Source organism: Camarhynchus parvulus, chromosome 15 (genome assembly GCF_901933205.1).
Source record: "Camarhynchus parvulus chromosome 15, STF_HiC, whole genome shotgun sequence".
Classification (NCBI taxonomy): Eukaryota; Metazoa; Chordata; class Aves; order Passeriformes; family Thraupidae; genus Camarhynchus; species Camarhynchus parvulus.
Window position 1 is genome coordinate 3,107,800 of NC_044585.1, and position 23,735 is coordinate 3,131,534.

Genomic DNA, 23,735 nt, shown 5'->3' on the forward strand with positions numbered 1-23,735 from the left:
GATGTGCTCCCATCCCCTTGAAAGCACAAGATTTCTAACTTGTATTCTTTACTGCCCTGAAGTCCCCATCAGAAGGAATGCAGACTGCACCCACAGCATGGAACTACCTTCTTTATCCTGGCCAATAATCACACTGCTCTGTGTACTGCCGTCAGCCCTCTCAGAACAGTGCAAAATCCCTTTTCATCAACAATAACACAGACTTGCAAATGAAAATTACATTAAACATTTTAAGAGATCTGAGAGAACAGAGTCAAATTGTGCAAAACACCTTAGAGGGGAGGACCTCAAGCAGCCATCTTTGTGTGATTGTTTTATAGGTGAGCCCTCCAATGCTGAAAATTTAAATCACACTTTGGAAATGCACAGCATCTTTTGGCCACCATTTCAATGACACATTTAGTAAAATTAGGGTCTGACTAGCAATTCAAGTAGGAAAAAACAAAACCACCTTTCCTTCTACTATATGCTGGGTGTTAGCCAGGGAATGCCCAGCTTGCTCTGAACTGGACTTAAGAAGCTATGCTTAGATAAATATGTTTCATACTAAATATGATATGAGATTTCACATCTCCTCTGAGAGAGCTGCAGGGGATCGTGTGTACAGAGCTCCTTTCTCTGAACTCTAGGTGTGTTCTTACCTGTCTTTGTCCCAGGGCTTGGCTTTCTTCCACCCAGGGTGCAGAAACAGGTGGGCACTGAGCCTTGCCAAACACAGTCTGAGAGGAACTGGAAAACAAATATTATATACAAGTGCATTTGTATTTATGCTCTATTTGCCACTTACTGTAATGTTCTGCAGCAGGACAAGAGGGGTTGTTGGCAAGATTACTCATTTGATAGAGTTCTGTTAAGTTGTCTACAGATCTGCCCCATTTCTCAAAATTATTATGGCCTGAAAATACAGGTTCTGCAGTGGGAAAACCGCCCTGACCAGGAGCAGTATACAGGGAATCACATCTCAATTTGCAACTTTCCTTCTGCCCCAAAACACTCTCCATAAACAAGGAGGTGTCTACCAAAGCTCCTGGAACATGTTTGAAAAGCAGAGACCGTAAGAGTCAAAATATGTGGCTTTAGACAAAGACACAACATTGGCTACGCTTCTGCTCCAGCTTTCCAAGGCCACCAGTGGAGTCTGGGGACACGGCTCCACACTGCCCTGGAGGCTCTGCCAGCCTCCCAAAACAGATCAGTCTGTGGGCACTGGGTACTCAGGAATGGGATGTTCTCTCCCATCATCACCAACTCAAAAGTCTCTCTAATGCAAGAACAGTGCCCAAACCACCACCAGGAAGAGCCCAAGGTGTGAGTGTCCATATGGGCCCAGACAAGAGGGGCCTAATAGTAGAGTACAGGAAAGAAGTAGGACTAACAGGATAAGTGTCAAGTTCCCTTCCCTGGAATGCTCCCTAGGTTCCAGTGACCAGCCCTGGGACTGCTCTGCTGGAGGCTGCATTCAGAGTCACATTTCCTAATGACAAATGGGCTCAAGTCCCTCTGCCACCCTCTCAAGCATTTGTCTCATGCTTTTTTACAGCCCACTTACAGTGACATGCACAGTGCCCTTAGCAACGAGTTCTGCAATTCAGTTATGCAACATGGCAAAGAGTAGCCTCTGATGGTGGGTTTGGGACTTGCTGCCTGCCCCTGTCAGGATGCTGGGCTGTCCAAAGGGGAGAGCCCAACAGCAGGAGGATTCCCAGCACTCTGAGCTGGAATCCCAGAAATGCAGGCAGAAGCTGTAAGGTACCATGAGCATCTCAGCACTGACATTTTCTAAATCAATATGCTGGCTCACAAATGCAGAATGCCTTGCTCCCTAGAGCTCAGTGTGCTTTTCTCTCTGAAATGGAAGGCACAAGATTTCCACTCTGCAAGAACCATTAGCTGGGCTACATTCCACCTGGCCTGACTTGCAGAGTGAAGAGGACACACCACCCCTATCTGTAAAGGGGAGCATCTGTTTGGTGTCCCACGGGGGCTTCCAGTCCACTCACTGGATCAACCCCTCCTCTCAGGCAGCAGAAGCAGATGGAGACAGTCAGCTTCCAGCCTGCTTCCCTCTCACACTCCCACCTCACAGCCCTGTAGATCAGAAGAGGTTTGGACACAGCCCAGGTGCGTAGGAGTGGCTGTAAAAAGCCCATGAAAGAAATCAACAGGAATTGTTCTGATAAGCTTTGAGGCCACATCCTTTCTAGGTGAGCATCTTTAAAAATGAGACAAGCAGATTAAGGGTCCTTTGGCTGACTTGTAGCTCTGTCCCAGTGCTCAGGAAGCAAGAAGAGCAAAACACTGAGTCCACTCCAGATAGGTGATCTGGGCTAAATAATTTCCTTCTCTTTGTGTTACTCTTACCTCTAAAACCAGGATAACATCACTGCCCTGTCCTTCCAGACAGCCACACTCATTTGGCTTGATCAGACAGTTTGATCTCTTGCCCCCACAAGTACCCAGAGTTGTGATGCTCATTGCACCATGACTGCTCAAGAGGACTCTGGTACCAATACTCTTCTCTAACCCCTGCCTCTGTTAGAGGGCTCTGCCTTATAACACAGGTGATCCTCACTGACTGATCTTACCCAAACTACCCACATGAGCTCTCCTGGCTCCCTAGAGAGAAACTGCAAAATGAAACTGCTAAATTGCAGCCTAAGCATCACTCACTTCTGAAAAAGATTGATGTTCCATAGCATTCATGGAATTTTGAGGAGGTCAAGGTTTTGGGGCAGACCTGGACCAGGCCATTAACAGTGTTTACAAATAGGGTTATTTGAACCCTATGTCCTCACCAAAAGGTGCCAACAGAGCAGCAAGTCCTGCCCCTCACAGGAATATGATAAAGGGTGTGTGGATGCCTGGCACACTGACATACCCAACAAGGAGACATTCACCATAGATTTCTTCTACTGGCAGAACATATTTTAAAAATAAACATGAGCTCACTCCAGAGTCAGAACATGCAATTTTAAATCCAGCCAAAATATTGCCAGCAAGCCTTGCTGATCTTTCATGATCTTTAGCCACTGTTTAAAACTGTGAATCCTAAAACACAGCCTGAGGTTTACAATGACTGACCTGGGTTCTCCCCAGCAATTCAGAGCAGAGAGTCTGACATGAATGTGAACAAGGCACCAGGCCAAGTGAGGAACAGGGGCAAAAGGCAGAAATGTTTTCTGCAGGGAACTGGGGCCAAAGCCTCACCAATCTTATCTCCAGTGAATCACTGCATTTACTTGTTGTTTAACAAGCCACAAAGCCTTCTGTGCCTCTGCTTCCTCACTTTTAAAGTGGGAATAAAGCTTCTTCTACCTCCCTTTTGACAAACTGACAGCATTATGCTGGCACAAACACTGGTCAGTGTCAAGCAGAGGGTTATAAAATGGGGCTGCTGCTCCTGCTCTGCCTTGCAGATCACTAAATTAAAGGAAGCCCATAATGTCTGGCAGTGTTTATTTTTATGTAACATTATGGAAGTTGTATAACATATGGAAAATGGCATGAATTTTTGTTGTTTTGCATTCTCTGAATTTATCTCAATTCTCAGAGAAAATCTGAAATCTGAAACCTTTGTTATAGGTGGAAAACAGAAAGAGACGAGTGCCTGTCTTTCTGTCTTCCAATTTGGAAAGCTTGCACTATGGAATAATCTTGTCATGAGGTTGTGAAGCTACAAAAACTATTTTAGGATTAAGTACAGGCCTTACCAACCCAGCCCTCACTGGATCAGTACAGGTTATGCTTTTCTGCCAAAACCAAGCAAATAGATCAGAAACTGAACCTGCCTAAAAGGCAGGGGGTCATATCTCCTCTGATTAGGCTGGTTCCAAATCTCCTTTGTGCCACACACACACTTGCATACTTAGACAAGATTACCCATGCACAGATATAAATACTGGCAAAGAAGGATGGACACAAGGAGAAGCAGCCCCTGGGAATGAGGTGTGTCACTATTTCTGCAACTCTCTTCAACAGGCTATCAAGACATGGCTGGGACTCTGCATCATTTTTCTTCCTGCCTGTAGGCAGCCCTGTGCTTTCCCTCCTTTTACCTGTGAAGAATAGATTCCAGGGTCCCTAGCTGTCCTCCTCTAAGGATTAAGCTTTCATCCTGTAAATCTGACTGGTGAATGATTCTTTCTGAACTGGCTTCAACACAGCCAGCTTGAGGGACTGTGCTCAAGGGAACTCTGATACCTGCTGAAGTAAATGCTCAAATTAAACACAAGTACAGATACAGATAACACAGCCCCAACCTCTGACCCAGCTATTCCTTCTCTCCTTGCTCCACATTCACCAGAGCCTGGGTGAATGGCAATTACAGCCCTTCCTGCCCTACACACTGATGGCAAAAGCAAGTGGGCAACACTTACACATCCCATCAAGCCTATCCTGAAGAACAGGGAGAAGAAAGGAGATGGTGGGAATGCTGAACAAGACTGGACAGGAAGAAGACAAAGAGGAAGAGAGAAAAAATAGCAAGAGGGAGAGGAAAGTGAAAACATGTGCTTGAAGACAAGCACCATGTCACAGTTAAGTTCCCAGACTTTTCTCAGGCAATACCTTAATGATGACAGGCATTAAACCCCCGAAGCTTGCAAAAGGGCAAGGTGAGCAGACAGCACCTGGAGGGACTCTCTCAATGGAAACACTAAAAGGAACCCACCACTATTTTATGGAAGTGGTTGCAGTTTAGGGAAAAGGATAGGTAAGAATGTCTGTTTCAACACCTTAAATCAACAGATTTTCTCACTGAACTATCATGGAAGAGGAACTCCAAAGCTCCAAATAAGCCCTGCTCTCCTTCATCAGGACACTTAAGTGAGCAAGAATGTTTACAGCAATGGGAAGAGAAGATGGGAAAGTCTTAAGGCCAACAATCTGGGTGCAGTTTTACTAACCTTCTACACCTGGGGTCCACACAGAGCCAGAGACTCCTCCAGTGCTGTATGGGGTGCACCACATGGGCAGCCAATAATTCACAGAGGGAAAGGACTGGTATGAGTGCAGGACAAAGCTCCCCTGCCAGGGGCTGGCAACAGCCCTGCTCACTGCTTCTCCAGGCAGCAGCACAGGAGAGCCAAAGCAGGTTCCTGGTTCCATCACAGCCTCAGTGCCAAAAGGTACAGGTTGTTCAGAGCTGTGAGTGGTGAACAAAGCCATGCTTGTTCCAGCTTCATACAGCTCAGGGCTCTGCATACAGCTGCAATGATGGAGAAAATTAATCAGCCAGACATATTGCTTTGCCAAAAGGGGACCCCCCAGCTAAACCTCCTAATCCTGCCCTCCACTGCTAGAAGATGAACTGCTCTGAGTGGACGTGGAACATTTCCATCAGTGGTGGCAAGGCTCCCAAGTGATGTCCCCAAGGAACCAACATGGAAGTCAGTTCTGTGAATACATTTAAATGTTGCTTCATTTCTGAACTGTCACTGTAAAGATGCCATACATCACCTGGATTCCAGCATCTTTAAATATGTTCCTTCAGGAGGCTTATACAGAGGTGCAGCTGACTGCTCCCATCCTGGCTCACAGGGCATGTGGGTTATCTCTATTTGCTCAGGGCTGATGTCCACATGAGATCCACCTGAAAGGTGCAGGCCAGGCAGGTGAAACAATGCTAATGATTACTCCAAAAGGCAACAAAACAAGTCCAATCTGCCAAATGCAGCAAGACCCCTGTGTTCCTTGTGACTGAAGTTTGATTAAGTGTCTCTGGAAGGACATGAAAATACTGGCTTTTCCTGGAGTTCACTGCCCCGATTCCAGAATCTGAGAGCTAAAACCTGCTGCTTTCCATGTATTTGCTTTCATTTGGTGCCTCCTTAAAGCCAGGCATCTCTTTTCACCTGTTGTTGCACAGGCATTAGCAGTGTCTGCTCCTCTGGAGTGACAGCCTGGAGGCAAACAACGAGGCACTCCACTGAAGCAGAGTCCTCCAGCATCCACTTGATCCATCAGCACATAATGCTGTTCTAAACAAGCAATATCCTTCCCTTCCTGAGGGAATTTAAAATTGATTTTCACCTCTCTGGACCACATCCTGAACCCATTAGGAAGAGACAAACCTGCAGTTTGTGGAGTGTTGGATCCTTTATCCTGTGGCTCATTTCTGTGGGAAGCCAAAGCCCTCTCAGGACAGGAATTGTTGAGCTCTTCCATATGAAGGGATTTCTGACGGCGTCGATAATTTGCAAACCAATTATAGACCTGAGTTGGCTGCAAGTTCATAGCCTGAGCCAGTTCCTCCTGCAAACCCAGGTGCAGGGAGAAATCAAAGGAAAAAGTCACATCCAAATAATCAAGCATTTCCCTTCAGTTCCAAAAGTAGTCCAGCAAGAGACTTTCCAAAGCCCCAGACATTTACTCACTAGGTCTCTGATAGGCCCAGTGGATCCGATTGAGGAGACCATTTTATAAACTCAGAGATGATAGAAAACACAAATTCCACCCCTGCATTCCCAGACAATTTTTTTGCCAAGGAAGCCACTGCTCCTGTGAGCATTCTATACTGCTCACCAGACAATGCCCTCACCAAGCCATGCTCTTCCCAGAGATTCACGGAGGCAGACATTGAAGTCTGAATTCCTCACCTGGCAAGGCAGTGATCAACAGTGCTTTTTGATTTAATTCACACATCTCTTCCACTACAAATCTGTCCCTGTCCAAAGAAGGCAGATCCATGCATACACCAACACAGCCTATTGTGTTATCACATCAAATTACCAGCATTTGAAAAGTCAGCACAAAATATGTTCTGGTGAACAAAGTGCAATTTTATATAGGCTGTTACTCAGTCAAGTCAGAACTATTTATCATTGTAATAGAGCTCTGCTGAGTGATGGCTGTTTGGCTGCCTATGCTCAATCACTACAAAATTAAAACTGTTAAAAACCCAGTGAGGAATTTATTGCCCCTCAACTTTTTTCTGCAGCAAGAGAAATTACTTAGCATGAACCTCATGATTTTTTAAAGAAACTTTTAGGGAAAGATCAAATATGAGGAATTCTAGCCCCAGTAAACCTTTTGAAAACAAGGATTTAGAAATTAAACCAGTTATAGACCCTTGATCACAGTGTCCCGCTTTTCTGTGACAAAGAGGTTTGATTGGAAGTATCCCTAGCATATCCCTACCCTCTGTTTCTTGTCTGGGTTTGCTGTCACCTCTGCAGCAAACCTGAACAGGTGCTGGCGTACTTCTTGTGAATAATTTCGATTCTTCAAACCTTCAGGACAAAGGGAAATAGGTGGAGGATTCCTGTACACAGGAGAAAATGGGATTAAAAAGGACCCAAAAGGAATAATTCACATTCATGAGAATTTTCTCACATTGCTAAAGTGGTCAAAATACCAAGAAAAACCAAGCTCCAAGAAGCAGCATCTTGAGGTGTAAAACCAGCTTCTGCATCTGGAGCCCCTGCATCTGGAAACTACAGAGAAAAAAAATATATAAATCTTGGTTTCCCCACTGTGTTGTACCTCTTCCTGCAACGGAATTTCTGCAGTGGTGTCAGAACATCTGTCTGCTGTTTCTCCATAACCCTCCGGTAGTGAACCTCATGCCAAAGTTGCACCAGTTCTTCCTTCTCTTCTGCCTTGCAATGCTAAAACAAAACTGTGCATCAGCAAACTTTCCAGAGAGTCACTCAGACTGTGTATACAGAAGAAAACCCTCAACAGAAATGTACTCAGGGATTCCTACTGGTTTGACAGAGTTAGTAACATTATCTGAGCATATGGCTCACTGTACCTTCCCTCATGTACACAGGGAGCTGCCTAATTCCTTCTTTCCCCCTGGTGAATAGGTCTACTGCCAGTCTACATTACCAGACCTAGAGGCCAAAAATCCCTCACCTTGAGTGGCACCATCCAGCCTTCCTCATATATTCCCACCCTGCCAAGCCCCCTAATCTTGGGCTTCCCCATACTTCTGTCCTGAGCCCTAAGATTGTGAAAAACTCCAAGAACCAAAAATCCAGCTACAACCAACCCCATAATCACCCAGTTACCTTTCTCCCCTTGGCTGATTAAGTGCCTGCAGCAAAGGCTTTGGCAGGTCATCAGTGTGCACTTATCACTTTCCACTGCCTTACAGGAGCTGGAAGTGCTCCATGTGCTGCAGTTCAGCTACTTCTGCACTATAACGGCTCCTAACTACTGCTTTTCTAACATGGCTTTTTGTTTCCATGAAGAAATGAAGAACACATTCCTACCTCCAGGAGTCTGCAGGCTGCATCATGTTGCCCTTTATGGATATGAACGGACACACAAGCCCGGACAACATGGATGTTATTAAGAAAATCTCTGTAGTTCTTGCATTTCATCACGGCTTCAACCAGCTTCTCCAGACTAGGAGAAGAGCTCTGGAGCTCCTGGCAAAGCTGTCCTGCTAGATCCAGCAGTTTGGTGGGTGGGGGATGCTCATTTTCATTCTGCTTTAACATGGCCATGAACTGCTTCATCATCATGTCCTGTTGGAAGCTTTTTCTATGCAATGCACAAAGTTGTGGTTAGATAAAAACTCTTTATCTCCTATTTTTAGCTTCTATGGTATGCTTTTCTGTTTTGGTTTTTTTTTTGTGTGTGTGTGTTTTCTTTCATTTTTTAGGAAATAAATTCACTGTGCTGTTAAAAGCAGTCTAAGGACCTCAAAATGCTTAATATAAAACTAGGCCTAAAGCAGCCCCGAAAAGCTAAAGACACACCAGGTTTGCAGTTGAGAAAGCTGAGCTCAGAAAGACACATTAAACTTTCCCCAAAACTCAGAGACGAACTCCAGGGTTTACATCCACTGCTTACAGGTTAAAACTTACAAAATATTAAGTCCAGGTGAAATGAATTTGGTGAAATTTCTTCAAAACTTGCAGGTGACGGGCTCGGGCAGACCGCAGTTGCCGTGAAACGTAAAACCCTCGTCGGGGCTGTGTCTCGCCCGTTTTCCTGGGCAAATGACGCAGCGTCATTCCCCTCACCCCCGGGGCCAGCTCCAGCCCCGCCGGGCAGAACGGGGAGAAGCTGGGAAATAGCTGCGAAGCGCAGGAGCTGCAAGCGGCAGCCCCTTCTGCTTCCCCCCGCATGGAGGGACGGTCCCTGCGGCCGCCCCGCTCCCCATGCCCGTCCTTACCGTGGCCTCGCTGCGTCCGAGCGCGTGCCGGGGGCTCGGCGGGCTCGGGCAGGTGCGGAGCCGCCGCGGGGTCCCAGACACCGCCCAGGCGGGACAACGAGGCTGCCCCTGCACCCCACCCCCAGCCCGCGGCGTGCACGGGACTGCTGGAGGGCAGAATGGATGTGGAACGGTAGAGAATAGATGACAGCAAGTTCCTTCCATAGTAGAGAGTATTTTAGAGTCGTTAACGGGGATCAGACAAGCACTGATAATTGCGACACGCTTACAGCGACTGAATGAAGAGGCAAGCAGCTCAAACCCACGTTCTACAGGGGGATGCTGTCTAAAAACAGATGAATCATCCTGACTCAGTTTAAGGGATAAAAAACTGAAGCAGCTATGATTTGCCTTGAATCAGATGTGAACACCACGGTGAAGGTGTCAGTCCTCCCCTCAGTCCCGTTTCCCGAGGACATGGAACAATGGGGGACCATCAGCAGGAGCCAGCAGCCGCCAGGCACGGAGGCTGCGTGCCGGCTGTGAGCCACCCTAAACCTGCACTCCAGTAACCTGCTGGTGCCAACACCCTGCAAAGACAAAGGCTCCATGCTTGAGTGCAGGCAGCTTCCTCTGTTGCATGCAGAGACATTCTAAAAACCTGCCCATAACCCTCGGCAGCAACCTGTGCTCTGTGGCCCTTGATTTCTCCTTAGGCTTTGGTTCTGGCCTTGAAAGATAGGAACTGGCTTCCTGCTCTTGCTGTGTGACACTGCTCTAGATCCAGACATGAAGACAGAAAATCCTGCATGATTACAAGGCAAATCCCCAGCACAGAATTTTGAGCTGAACACAGAAAGCAGTATTTTCTTTTGGCAATTGTTTTCTTTTACTCACCAATTTTGTATTGCTGTCTGTGGAGTTACAACAAAACATCAGGTCACTTTATTTTCTGCATTTTACTTATTTACATGTATGAAAATTTAACAAGCATCTCTCACATCTTATCTTACATATTCACACAATCAGGTACACCTTGGAAGGGGAAGGGACAGGCTGCTGCCAGGCACATCAGATGCCAACTGGCACCGACCATTTCCAGGGACTGGAAGCTGATACTATCACACTGTGCTGAATCCAACTGCCCTTGAAAACCATTTGCACTCTCCTTTCTTTACCTCTGCTCTAACTGAAGTTTTGGCAACCAAGGACTGTAGCTACTTAAAACCAAGCTGAGGTCAGGTGATAGATACTGGCAAGCCAAGAGCTCAAATTCTTTTTTTCCAAGCACTTAATCAAATTCTGTTGAATATCAACGGCAATATCACTCAGGTCCTCTTGGAGCCTCAATATGAATCCAATAGAGAGACTCTTCACTTCTACTTCCTTGCCACAAGGTAAAGCTTCTAGCTGTCTCCCTAAGAGATAGAAGCCCATTCACGGGGCACTGGCATGCATCTTGTCCAGACAGTCAGTCCAGAACGCCACGAGCCGGCTGTCTTTGTTCCAGCAGAAGTCTGTGAAGTCCTTCAGCAGCCGGTCTGCGAACTTCTCGTCGCCGGTGGCGCTGGAGCGCCAGGTTTTGGTCAGCATGGTGTTGTAGGCCCAGTTGTAGCCGATGCGCTCCTCACAGAACAGGCTCTGGGTGCTGGAGCTCGTGGAGTTGCGCCGGCGCCGCTGCTGCCCGCTGGAAAACTTCCTCTTGGAATAGGGCAGCTGCAAGAACACTGTCCCTGCAGGAAACAGGCAGCACTTGAGTCTGAGGCAGAGCTAAGGCCCTGCTGCTGGTAGCTGATTGTTCAATTCCAAAATGAAACTGGCCTGGGTTTCATTTAATTGCCTTTTAGCAAGAGAAAATGGAATACACTTTTCCCCCCTGGCCCTTAGGTGCTACTTCTTCCTGTGTGTTACAGCACCAGGAGGGAGTGCACTTTGTCTGCCTTTCTCTTACAAGCACAGAATGAAGCAAAGATGTAGGCTCTGATCCATCTTGCTAGCTTCCCATCCATTTCCATTCTCTTCTGCAATTTTCCACACACTGCCTTCCTGTCATTGTTTTCACATCTCAGCAAGCAGACCCTAAAAGCTTGATCTATCTCCCACACAGTGTGTATGGGTAGAGATACATCTACAACAGACCTTAAAGCATGGAAACAGAGCACTGACATGAGAACAGAGCACTGACTTGTCCCAACACCTTTCCCTCCTTCTTGCTTCTAGGTACACATTTATTTACATTGACCTTGGAATAAGCTTTGCCTAATTTTTTAAAATTTCCTCATCTTCTGGAAAGAAAAGTTTCAGAGCCGCTGTAAAGCAGGATTTCAAACCAACATCATTTATTAGCAGCAACACTTCGTCCTTTTCATACTGCCCCCTCCAGTTTTCTGGTTTGTGTTTTCTGACACGCCTACTTGTCATCTGGTTAGGGACAGAACAGCACCAACATCACTGACACGAAACACAAACCACATGTAAAATGGTTCTCTTGTTTGTAATAACCTCCTCCTTGCCACAGAGCCTCCCAAATATTGCTCACCTGTGACATGGATATACTGGGGCTTGTTTTCTGCTGGGAAGTTGAATGCAGAGGCTGAATATTTATCTTGTACAAATCCAAATCTGAAGAAATAGAGACAAGGGGAATTAAAAAAGAAAAGAAAACAAAAAGATAAAAAGAGCCACTCCAGGTAGAATTCCTCAGCCAAAGGCAGAGGCACCAGAGGAAATCCTTCCACTACACCTTTCTTACAGCCTCAAAGCAAAAGGAAAAGGGATGAAGAGAACTGAGCCTCTCCAAATACTCCCTGCCCCTGCCAGACACAGTGTGAAAGCCTGTGACCCCACACTGCTCCCTGTCCCAACTCGAGCTGGAAACAAGGGCAGCAGCGCTCCATGCAGTCTCTGACAAAATGGGGCAGCTGCACAGGAGAGAGGGAAGAGCAACAGTCAAGACAGAAGTTCCCTAGGCATGTTTCAAGCTGCAACATTATTATTTTCATTATGTGCAACCTTCCATGCAGAACTTCAAGCAGCTTACCTGGCAGTTCTCTGCTGTTCATAGGATATCTGTTCTTCTCCTGCTTTCTAAACTAATGAAAGCTGATTTCCAAGCTAAAGTCCATCACAAAAGGCAGCCCTCTCTGTCATGAAAAAAACCATGGCATCTACACCATGAAAGAAACTGGCAGCTCCATCACACAAAGGGATAAGGCTAGATAGTATCCAAAGGTTCCAACAATTCCTTCTTAAACTTGGCCCAACCTCCTCTGCACAGCTCCCACCCCAGTCTCCTGCCTATTGTCAATCATCAGGTGTCATCCAGCTTAAGTCTGTGCTAAATACACAAAGGAAATAACTGTTCCTTCTCAGGAAGAATCTATTTACAGCCTTTCTGCTTCTAACTTCAAATAACAGGCACTTTCCAAAGGCAAGGCTCTCCCTAGAGAGTATGGTTCCTAAGGAGTGACAGGCTGAAACACTCCACAGCTGCCTCTGGCACCCACAGAACCACCTGAGGGCATGCAGGCTGTATTTTAGTCTAACAGTCTGTAAGCAGAATTCAGAGAGGCAGACAGCACAGAACCCAAGTGACTCAGGAGTGACTGCTCAGCACAGGCCTTCATGCCACATTGTCCAGGGAGACAGGAACTGTTGGGTCACCCCACTCCACTGCAGACATACCTGTGTGCTATTGCTTCCTGGAGAAGATGCATTCTATCCCAGTATGTTTCTGGTTCGAAGCCTGAAACAAACAGAAAAGTAACAATTATCTAGTAAAGCTACTTGATTTCCGTCCTTTTAAAGACTTCACTTTAGCTCAGGAGGCCTCAGGGCACTCTTTTTTTTTTCCCCTAGTATTTCTTTCAGTCACACTTTTTTGTCAGGTGTCTCTTAGAGATGTGTCTTGTGCACTGCAGTAGCAGACTCATATCTGAATTTTTTATTTGTGTCTCTTGAGACGAAGGAGAAGAACATAAAGGGGGAGTGTGGGAGGGGGCAAGGAAGAAGAGTGGGCTGCTGTGTATCACAAGAGTGCTCTGAAAATATTTAATTCAGTCAGCTGGGCTATGGTGACCTCACAGCATATGGATTTGTCACATTCATTGTTCAGTCACACCTGGACACTGAGTCAAGGGTTAATGAAAATATCAAATGTACTATGTTAAAACAGAGCCTTTTGCTCATTGTCCCTCCTCATGATGCAATTTTGCCCTTCTCTGCATGGGGACAGGTCTCTGATCTTGTGGTTCCACCTGAGGTTTACCACAACAGGCTCACTGGAAAGGGCGAGGTCACATTGCAGAAAAGGAGATTGCAGCTTCTCTGCTTAATCTCATGTGCAAACACTGTAACCATTACAGTAACCATAGCAACAGAAGAAGGATGGCAGTGGTGAAAGCCCAATCTTAGGGAGGGGGAGAATAAACAAATGCAGGATACAAACGCAGAGCAGCTGTGGGTCTACCAGCAAAACAGACACAAGAGTCTGTCAAGCACAACAGCTACTGGATATGGGTGTGGAAGGGCACAGGGTAAGCATCACTGGGGAGACCACCCTTCCTGTGTGTTGGTGCTTCCTGCTGCCCACAATCAGCCTGCCAGCACAGCTTCCTCCAGCACCTCCTTCCTGAGGGGCTGCTGACCTGCAAAAACAGCTCCTTCAGCCACCTAAGGCTGGCTGGTAAAGGAGCTCCTTTATGTCAGCTCTGCACCAACAGTGACCTGTTTGCACAAAGTACCCTGAGGGGTAAAAGAAAGTGCATTTCTTACCATCAAACAAATGCTCACTGCCCTCCTTCAGCAAGCAGCTGACGTTGAGGGGGATGAAGAGCTGAGCTCGAAGGGGGTCCCCGTACAGGTAACTGGGCAGGGCAAAGGGGCCTTCCAGCACTGGGACGAGCAGGAACCCACAGGAGGTGGCCTTCCTGTGCCAGCCCTGAACCTGAGCAGAGATTCACACAATGAATCATAGCACACATGCCAGCTGACGAAGGGCACTTCTGTGCATAAGAGCAACTCATTCCCCAGGAATAGATCAGACATGCTCAATTCTCCACAGGCTCAGCCTGCTCGGCATGGCAGGCACACCAAAGTCCTTGCAAGCAAAGCAGTACAAGCACAAGACATCAGGCTTTCCTTTTTCTGAAGTGCTCATCAATCAGAAAGTACTTTAAAATAGGACATTTTTCAGGAACTGATTCAGCCTACTTATCACCAGTGGCTAAACACTTCTGCTTTACTGGAACAGTGCAATTGATTTTAAATAAAAGCAAAACCGACTACCTAGTGCTGTCTGGCTGGGGGGGTAACTGGTGTTAAACAGTTTGAGTTTTACAGAAGCTACATTAGGGGAAAAAATATAAAAAGGAAATCTAAAAATTTAATCTAAAAATTAAAAAGTGACAAGTTTGCATTTCAAAATGTTTTCAGCAAGTTAAAAAAAAACCCTAAAACATTCCTGAGCTGGAAAAACCCATTGCCTGGAAAAGCCCTGTTATGAAAGCAATTCCACTGAGATTTAAAGTTTCAAGGTTTGGGGATAGAAGGAATGTAATGTGAAACAGATTTTTTTCCAAAGACCTGGCTCAGGGCTTAAAATTTGCCTAAGGGGGACTTAAATTTATCACCTTGACCTGTGTTGATCTCTGCACACTGTGCATAAAACCCACTGAAAGCAGAACACACTCAGGCAGACAGAATGACTAGAGCTGGTGTGGTAAATGCTGACCAGATGCAGCAACACTAACAACCACCAGCAAAATTACTTGTGGAAATAAAGGCAGATGGAAGCCACTGTCTCTCTCCCTAAGACTTCCTAATACAATGTCCCCTCTTGTCCAAGGGACACAGAGGCCAGACAGGCACTTCAGTGGCTGCCCAGAACACCAGGATCTCACCATCTCAAAAAGAACAGCTGCAGTCACTGCCATCCAGTGTAACTTGATCTCAAAGGCAGCGTTCAGGGAGAAGTTGCCATGGTAATAACAACTGCACCACTCCAGCCGGTCCGTGCGGTTGTTCACATCCACATCCAGCGTCACCGTGCGCTGCTCGGGCACCGTGGCAGCTGGGCAGCCAGGGGACAGCAGGGTGGCAGACAGCATGGGGAGAACAAAACTAAGATCAGTAATTTGAAATGAATTTGTCCTCCCATTCCCCCCCAGGTATTTTCGAGCTGGCAGAAAAGTCCCAGAATGCGGCTCATCCAGGTGACAAAAGACAAAAAACCTGAAGTATTTCTCATGTCAGGGGTATGTGCTACAGAATCACCTCCCCAAGCAGTCAAAAGACATTTCAGCTGCAGTAAGGACAGAGAACCAAGAATCCAGCACTTAATCAACAAGCGACTGGTGCCATAATTATGCATGGCTAGACAACACCAGCTTCTTCATGCCCAAAACATTCCAAATATTTCTATATGCCTCCACCAGAAATCACAACAGGGTGCTGTTACATGGGGCAGGAGCATTCCAGGACTTTCCACAGCTAAAGGAGACTAGAAGTTAAACTTCTTGTTTCTTTAATCCCATATCAATATCCCACATTACCACATTGCTGAAAGTGCACATCCAACACTTTCTGTAAAAGCACAGAGTCAGCCAAGACATGCAGCAGCGCTCTGACCACTGCAACAGCTCCTAGAGCTTTGCAGTAAGGGCTGGGATAGTGCCCAAGATGCAGCTCCATTTGTGCCCCACACCCCAGCATCCCAGTGACAGAAACCCTCAGGTACCAGGCAGGAGAGGGAGAGAAGCACAGCAGTGGAAGTGACCTGGCTGGTGTCACACACAGGACTGCAAGGCTGGGGACAGAACCCAGATCTCCTGACTTGGAGATCAAAGTCCCCCTATGAAACACACCATCACCTTTTCTTTAGACAAATACATAATTTAACATTCCTGTACTGTTAAAAATTGACAGAAAACAACGGGCTGCAAGGCTTCTATGGGAAAACTGCCCTTTTTATTATTGCATGCATGAGGGATGTGTTATCTCTTGCTGAAGTAGACGTGCACCCCTTGATAGGGTCAGCTTTTAAATTATCTTATAATTTGATGGCTTGATGGTATTTAAAAAAAAATTGAAATCCTTCCTCAAGGCAGATGGAAAGTTCTCACTTTCACTGCTACTGCAAGTTACCCAGAGGCTCTTTCAAGGTTATAAGGAAACCCTTTACATTGCTATTACTGCAGCATAGAACATGAAAAATAAAAACACAACAAAAATAAACATCACCCAGTTTTGTTTCATAAATAAGACCCATTTCTGTTTTTGGGAAATGTGTCATTTGCAATTTCTGAGTTGATCTGGTATTGTGAGACCAGCACTGTGAGAATTTCTTTTTCTGGCTCCTTTGGGATATTGTGAATACCATACTTGTGGTCAGGAGGTTATGATGCCAGATTTGTAACCAAGTGTGTTGGGAAACAACATCCTGAAAGCTGTGAAACCAAAGCAGCTCAGTCAGGTAGGTGTTGGTCATTAGCCAAGAGGTCAGTGATAACACCACAGTCCAGTGTGCCCAAACCAGCACACTGTGAAGAATGAGCTCCCTGCTCCCTTACACTGTTGCTTTTCGCAGAGTCTGCTTTTGCAGACTCCCTGGTAGGGCTGGACTGTCTCTCTGCCTTTTCTGCAGCTGCAGCTCACAGGCAAAGCCAGAGGAAACCAGTCCAACAAGGTGAGCTAATCAAAAATACATTAAACACTGATGAGAAATGTCCATGTGTCTGAATTCAGAAGCTTCTGATTAAAACCAACTTGTTTTAATAGAACATACTCTGGCTTCCATAGGTCAGACTTTAAGAGGACTCACCTGCTTCCCAATTGTCTTCTACTATTGAGTATTTAACTAATGATTTACTAAGCAAATCGGAGAGGAGCAGGCAGGTTATTCTCCAGTCACAGACTCCACTACATACATGACTACAGTTGCTAGTGCATGCACTGCTACAAATCAAAGGGACAAGATTAGCTGTGTCACAGGTCACACTTCCACTGGGGAGGGAAAGGGGACAGTCACTGGGCAGGTGATTGGGAAATTGGGAGGGATAAAGATTTGAGAGATACATGGAGCTTGTTCCAGAGCTCCCAATGCTTGCATGCAATTTTATGTCACAGCCTGACATTTAGGGAAGGTGGGGAGGGGAAGAAATAAAAACCACAACCTAATCAAGACCAAGAGAGGAACAAATGAAGTCACGTGGACCAGGGGTCATCTGGGTTTAGTAAAGCTCTTTACCTCAGATGAACTGCTGAAGTTTTTTTGGAATACTGTTTAGAAGAGGAACAGCACAGAAGCATCATTTAAACCAGTTCCTTTGTAAGAAAAAACTTCCAAGCTCCATTTTTCTACAAGAAACCATAATTCCTGGAAAACCCAGACTGCATGAGAGCAATCTGAAGGCATTTCTCACTCATTCAAGGCCTGCAAATGAGTTGAATAGTGAAATGGATGTAATCCCAACTGAAAAGAAAAGGAGAGCTACTCAGGTGTGCAATACCCACATGCTGCAGGAATACACTGTTCCTGGCTGGTGTTAAATGAAAGGTGAGGGGGACACTGAGGCACACCTCTACTCAGCCCCAGGGGTGCAGGCCTGCTGAGTCTCAGCCTTTCTCAGCTCACAAGAGAGCACAGACAGAGGAACGTGAACTGGTTTTCTCAAGCTAAATAGTGAGTAAGAGATCAAACCATGAAGAGGATCTGGCCCCAGTGCCTCCAGCCTCCACAATACTTTCATGCCAGCCAGTTCAGGCTTCAGCTCTAGCCAGCCACTGAGCTAATGAGGCTGGATACCAGCCAAGGCAACAGATTTATCATGTGACAGGGAAAATAACCTGCATATGTTGACTTCAGGGAATTAACCATTAGTTCAGACTTCCTATCTGTAATGCTTTCAGATTTCTGATGCTGTTCCTCTTCCAACAAGGCTCTCAGAAATACACAAGGATTACTGTGACTTCAGGTTTAAGAGATACCACACCTGCAGTAAGGCACTTCTCTTCAGAAGGTTAAATATACACAACAGGAGAAAAGCAAAATTTTTCTTTTTATCCTTAATTGCTAGGCCTTTAACAGATGCATCTAAATAAACCTGAAGCTGCAGTTCCATAGCAATGATTTTTCTTTTAAACAAGGAAAGGAGAACAAAAGCAAGTGACTCAGGCTGGCCTGGAAATGTGACAAGAAGCTGACAAAGCAACAGGGTCAGTCACGCAGCCAGTGTGTTTCATGGGCTGTTAGAGCAGTCAGGGTTACTCTCCACACCTCAGAGAACATCAGATACTAATGGGACCTTGCCCAGCAGCAAGATCTTCCTACTGCTTCCATTCCACAGGGATCATCTGCAGCTGGGCTTCACAGACTCATTAATGCAAGGAGTCTGGTTCAGATTAGCTAGAAAGCCCCCAGCACATCACAGAAAACTTCTAACACATCTGGACCTCACTGTGGCTCTTGCCCCTAGGAAGCAATTAGATATGTAATTTTAAGAACAGTCTGGTTGCTTTGCTGTTCTCACAACTTATCCCTCTATACTCCTTACAGGTTGTGAACAGTCTCCGGATTTGCAAGGAGACAAAGTATCTTCGTCCCTGAATTCTAGAGGTTCAGGAAGAAGGAACATTTTAATAAATACTTCAGAGTACTGGAATACAATAAAAAGTAAAAGTTTCCTGCCCAGCCAGTGAAACACACCTCCAGCATATGAGAGCGAGTCCACATGCAAGACACTGTAAGGCCAGCATGAAATTTGCAGCTTGATTGCTGGTCCACGTGAGATCATCCCCTTGGCTGGCTGCTCTTCCCCTTTCAAACTATCCCCTTGAACTTCCCCAGCTGTCACCTGTGCTGTGCATCTACCTAAGAGTGCAGCTGCCTGGCTCCGTCCTCCGAAACTGCGGCTAAAGGAACTGTGCCTACTTGCATAGGAGGCGGGGCGGCTGGGCAGCCAGGGCAGCAGGAACGCCGGGATCTCCGAGTGCAGCAGCTCTTCTGCCACAAAGGCCACCTCAAACCATTTCCTCTGGAAGGCTGAGAAGTCATCCATGGCAGCTGTGTGCCACATGGCAGGCTGTTGCAGCCCCACTGCACAAGGGCAAGGCAAGTCCGGTTAGAAACAAGTGTGTCACGGACATATTTTATGAAAAATCTTTTGCTAGGATTTTTTTCTCCTGAGAAGCTGAGAGACCTCGGGAACAAAATGTAAACAATAATTATCTGCTGCTGTGAAATGCAATAGGTGCATCTTTGATTGGTCTCATGTGGTTGTTTTTAATTAATGGCCAATCACAGCCCAGCTGTCTTGGACTCTCTGGTCAGTCACAAGATTTTATCATCATTCCATTCCTTTCTATTCCTTTCAAGCCTTCTGATGAAATCCTTTCTTCTATTCTTTTAGTATAGTTTTAATATATCATTTTCTTTTAATGTAATATATATCATAAAAGAATAAATCAGCCTTCTGAAACATGGAGTCAAGATTCTCATCTCTTCCCTCGTCCTGGGCCCCTGTGAACACCACCACACAAGTGGACAAGGCTCAGACAGAAAAGCAGCTCTTGATAAAAAAGAGGGAGGATAAAAATTACTTTATGTTTTCTGCTATTCCTTTTTTTTTTCCTTAACTAAAAAGGCCAAATTTGTCAGACTCTTGAGATCAGTGGTTTTGGTTGCTCCCAAAATGCATTCCTGCTGCAGCACCCCTAAGAATCAAGAACAGCCCAGTGATTATGCAAAGGGATAGTGAGGAAAGTCTTGTAATAACAATGCTGACCTCGGTCTGGTTCTTTGTCCACAACAATCTTGTAAAAATAAAAGCCATAAATAAAGGTTCGCAAAGCTTCTCCAGATGCATGGACAATAAGCTGCTCTTCTAACATTTTCTGAACAAGAAAAATAAAGAACAGAGCAAACATGATAAAGAAATCACTCTTCCAATTACATAAAAAGGTTGCTAGAGAACATTAGGAACTAATTTTCTTTTCCTTGGCATCTTTTTGTCCAGATATGTGCCTAACAAGAATACCAGCAAAGTTATCTCTTCATATTCAATAAATGTAGCAATTCCTTATCTCCCTGAGAAATTACATTTGACCTTTCTACAGATGTCTGTCTTCCTCCCATACCCTGCTCTGGTTTTATAGATGGATTTATAGAAGGTAAGAGTTTGGAAGCATTCTAAGTTCTCTGTTAATTGATATGGGATCTCAGCAGAGGAATGAACTCTAGAACATTTCCAACCTTCTGCCCCTGACACAGTTCAATACAGAAAAATCCCTTGATGAATACAAGCAGTGTTCCTGCATAAAGTGTGTCTGCTTCAGATCTGAAAGGTCATATGCTGGTTTTATTACAACTTTATTAACTAATTATCAGAAAGGAAAACCAAATCACAGCCCATTGCCTCAATTCCAACACAATGCAGAGCACCTGGTAGGTGCCAGCTAATTGGAGGTTATAAACAGAACCATCATCATGTAAGTAGAAAAAAAAATATGCAGTACTAGTGAAGAATATGTTGCTGTTTTGTGATAGGAAATCCAAAAAATGTCATCATCACCTCGTATTCTATTGAGCACTGCTTTCAGTGCTCATCCATAAGAGGATTTTAATAAGTAACAGAAATTATTGCTATGCTTTGCTCTAAAACTTTACTTTCTTCCCAGAGTGAGGCATTTCTGGCCCTCCATATGCTCCTGGAGAGTTTCCTTACCTGCATGATGTCAATGGCCATGGCCTGGGTGTGCACCCCTTCCACGTTATTCACCAGCCAGTGCACAACTTCTGCACTGATGAAGCAGTAGGGGGAGAGCCCCTTCTGTTCAGAGAGCAGCTGGATCCCTGTGCTGGAGCACAGCAAGTCACACATGTTAACACAGGCTGAGAGCTCTTTTAGGTAACAAAGACAAAAATCACTGCTGGGGGAAAGGAAAAAAAGGAGAGGGAGGGTAGAATACAGAACAAGAAATGCCCAGTGCCCCTGGAGTGATGTCTCATTGGCTTTTGGTAACAAGATGAAGAGCTGCCATGGACAGCACGTTGCTGACTTACTGGGAATTCTTGAACCTTTGACAAGGTTCTGGGACTCTAATAATTGAAGTCTTTGCTTGTATCTCAATTTCTATAAAATTCCTTATTAGAGAGTCTGAAACTGAATAACAAAAGGAAGTTTAAAACTCTTCAACAGTTGACAGGGGGCTCTCCTTTGAATGACTCCACTTCTCACGTCCTCTTATTAAACATCTCATCACATGTTAAGCACATTTATGTTAAAAACTTACGTGGGGTGTTTCATGGCTTCAAGAATCTCTACCAAAGTGGAGGAGGAAGTCAGAGCACTTGTTGAACACTGCTGAGAGCTGGGCAGTAAACAGAAGCACATTCAGAAATCAAGGAAGCTGCTAGATTTGTTCAAATACGTATATTTAAGAAAATTGCTCTCTCTTCTCAACAATGACTTTGCCACATTTATTTCCTTTTCCATCTCAAGCACAACTAAAAGCATCAGATGAGTATTTCCCCCCTGAGGTCACCAGGACATTGCTATATGGACCCAATGCACAATGTATCACATCCAGCTGTACTCAGCAGCAATTGAGAGCAAACATTTTGAAGTTGGCTAATTTTGTTTTTACTGTAATATACAACCACAGGAAACAGGTGCTAATAAAGTTTATTTTCAATATTGCTTCCTCCCCAGTGTCTTGCTTCCAGGTTAGAACCTCTTGGATTTCATCAACCTACTCAATCTAATTAGACCTGCAGCCCCCCCACCTCTTGCCAAGACAGAAAAGATGTCAATTCAAAGCCTGGTTTCCTACTAGCAGATTTCAGAAATGGAATTTCTTCATTTCTTGAAGAATGAAGCCCTCCTTGTGGGTGGAAAAAATCAGGCCTTGTGTTCATTTAATTCTGAAAAACTGGGTTGCAGGGCTTATTTTACTACCACTCTGTCTGCACGTGGAAATGCTGCAGTAAGGTCTTGTGACAAGTGGCTGCTCGTGCTGTCAGGCACAGCACAGCCTGTTCCCAGGCTCCTGCTTCAGTGCCCATTCCCTGACACCAGCAAGGGGCTGGAATTGAACAGCTCTGCAGTACAGCACTGCTGTGCCTCTCCTACCTGCCCTCTGCAGCAGCAGCTGTGCTGTATCCTGGCTCTGCAGCGTTCTGGGTGCTCCCCTGGCTGCTGCTCCTGTCAGGGACCTGCCCCGTGGGTAGCAAGGTGCTGCCATCTGAGGATGCAGGAACTGATTGATCAATAGAGACCTGGGAGGAGCAAACACAGCAACATCTCTGTGAAATCCATCATGTAATCCATTTCCCATCTTCTCCCCTCCCTGCATCAGCCGTGCCTCAGCCCAAGCTAGTCAACAACAAGCAATGCTCTAAGGAAGCACAGGCATATGCAGAAGGGATAAATGCAGTCTTACTTTGTCATCACCACAGAGCTCCTGACAAACAGCAAATCCAGACCCAAATAAAGATGAGGATCACCAACCCAGTAACAATTGCAGTGAGACAACTACTGGCAAACCAGCAACACCAGTCCAAACCTGACATTTTCAACCCAAGGAGATAATTATGATTATAAGCATGCAACAGGACACTTGATCACTATGGGAAGGTAGTAAGCATTTAGCAAATACAGTTTCAAGTCTAACTCTCAAAAATATGCAAATATATCACACGAATTCAAGTTTCATAATGCTCAAAAAAAAACCCCAGCTCATCTCCCCTCCTTTCTCAGGGCAGTATGAGAAGGCTGCTTGACACCCACCCACACCTATGTCGCCAAGACAACAGGAACACTTTCCTCCCGCAGGAACACTCGCACTATTCCAATGGTAGACTGAATAGTTCACAAAATTACCATAAAACCATTTCAGAAAGAGCATGAATGCTGAAGGATTCAGCTAAGTACAGGCTGTAATTGCCATCTGTCATTAACACGTATGGTTTAGTAAAGGCACATTATATAAAAGCTGGAGAGGTGGGGGAGAGAACACGAACGGCAGAGGAACTCGAACTCAAGCTGGTATAAACATGGGGGCTGCTCTGCCGTGATGAATCCACAGCACACACACAGCTAAAAATCACAAAGCTGGGAGCTTGACTTAGCTCTGACTGCCAAAAGTCCTTTATTTATGCCATTTCTCACACCCCAAAAATCTCTAATGGCAGATGTCCCTTTTTGGGCAGCCAAAACCAGCACATGCTTCAGGGTCAACTCTACAGTGGCCACAGCCAAAGCCCTTCTCCTTCCTCAGGGCTCACTTCAAGCAGCAGCATTTCCTATGGCCACACTGTGTTACTGCTCATTCCTAACTGCTGTTAACTGGACAAGGGACTTCAGTCACAGGGACTCCTTTAAACCAAGATGATGCTATCTATTTTCAGCCTCAGTTGTTCAGGAATCCAAGGAGACAATTTGACTTGGATATCTCCAGAGTCACCTGTCAAACACCACAGAAGAAATTTAGCCAAGAACCAGACAATTGAGCTGTTGCCATTTTGTTCAGTGAGGGAAGATGGAAAACAAGCACTTACTGAAAAACAAAAAGAGCAGCTTTAGTAGTTGACAAGACAGCACTGCAAAGGACAGCAGGACAGGACACATGAACA

At 45.5% G+C, this 23,735-nt stretch overlaps 2 protein-coding genes across 2 annotated transcripts in view; both read right to left on the reverse strand.

Annotated features, from left to right (window-relative positions):
• Positions 1-462: 462 nt before the first annotated feature.
• On the reverse strand, positions 463-8,483 carry ANHX (anomalous homeobox). Its single transcript, XM_030959102.1, is given in 9 exon segments — positions 463-608; positions 611-729; positions 4,056-4,203; positions 4,905-5,206; positions 5,458-5,590; positions 6,072-6,252; positions 7,138-7,261; positions 7,483-7,607; positions 8,217-8,483. Coding segments are annotated over 9 exon segments (1,533 nt in total). The 5' UTR covers positions 8,472-8,483.
• Positions 8,484-9,983: 1,500 nt separating this feature from the next.
• The window catches only part of DEPDC5 (DEP domain containing 5, GATOR1 subcomplex subunit), a 43,494-nt gene continuing 29,742 nt past the window's right edge, over positions 9,984-23,735 (reverse strand). The window contains 10 exon segments of the mRNA XM_030958893.1: positions 9,984-10,839; positions 11,646-11,728; positions 12,791-12,851; positions 13,880-14,051; positions 15,007-15,176; positions 18,975-19,199; positions 19,888-19,996; positions 20,827-20,959; positions 21,395-21,472; positions 22,234-22,379. Coding sequence (XP_030814753.1) covers positions 10,544-10,839; positions 11,646-11,728; positions 12,791-12,851; positions 13,880-14,051; positions 15,007-15,176; positions 18,975-19,199; positions 19,888-19,996; positions 20,827-20,959; positions 21,395-21,472; positions 22,234-22,379 — 1,473 coding nt within the window. The 3' untranslated portion in view covers positions 9,984-10,543.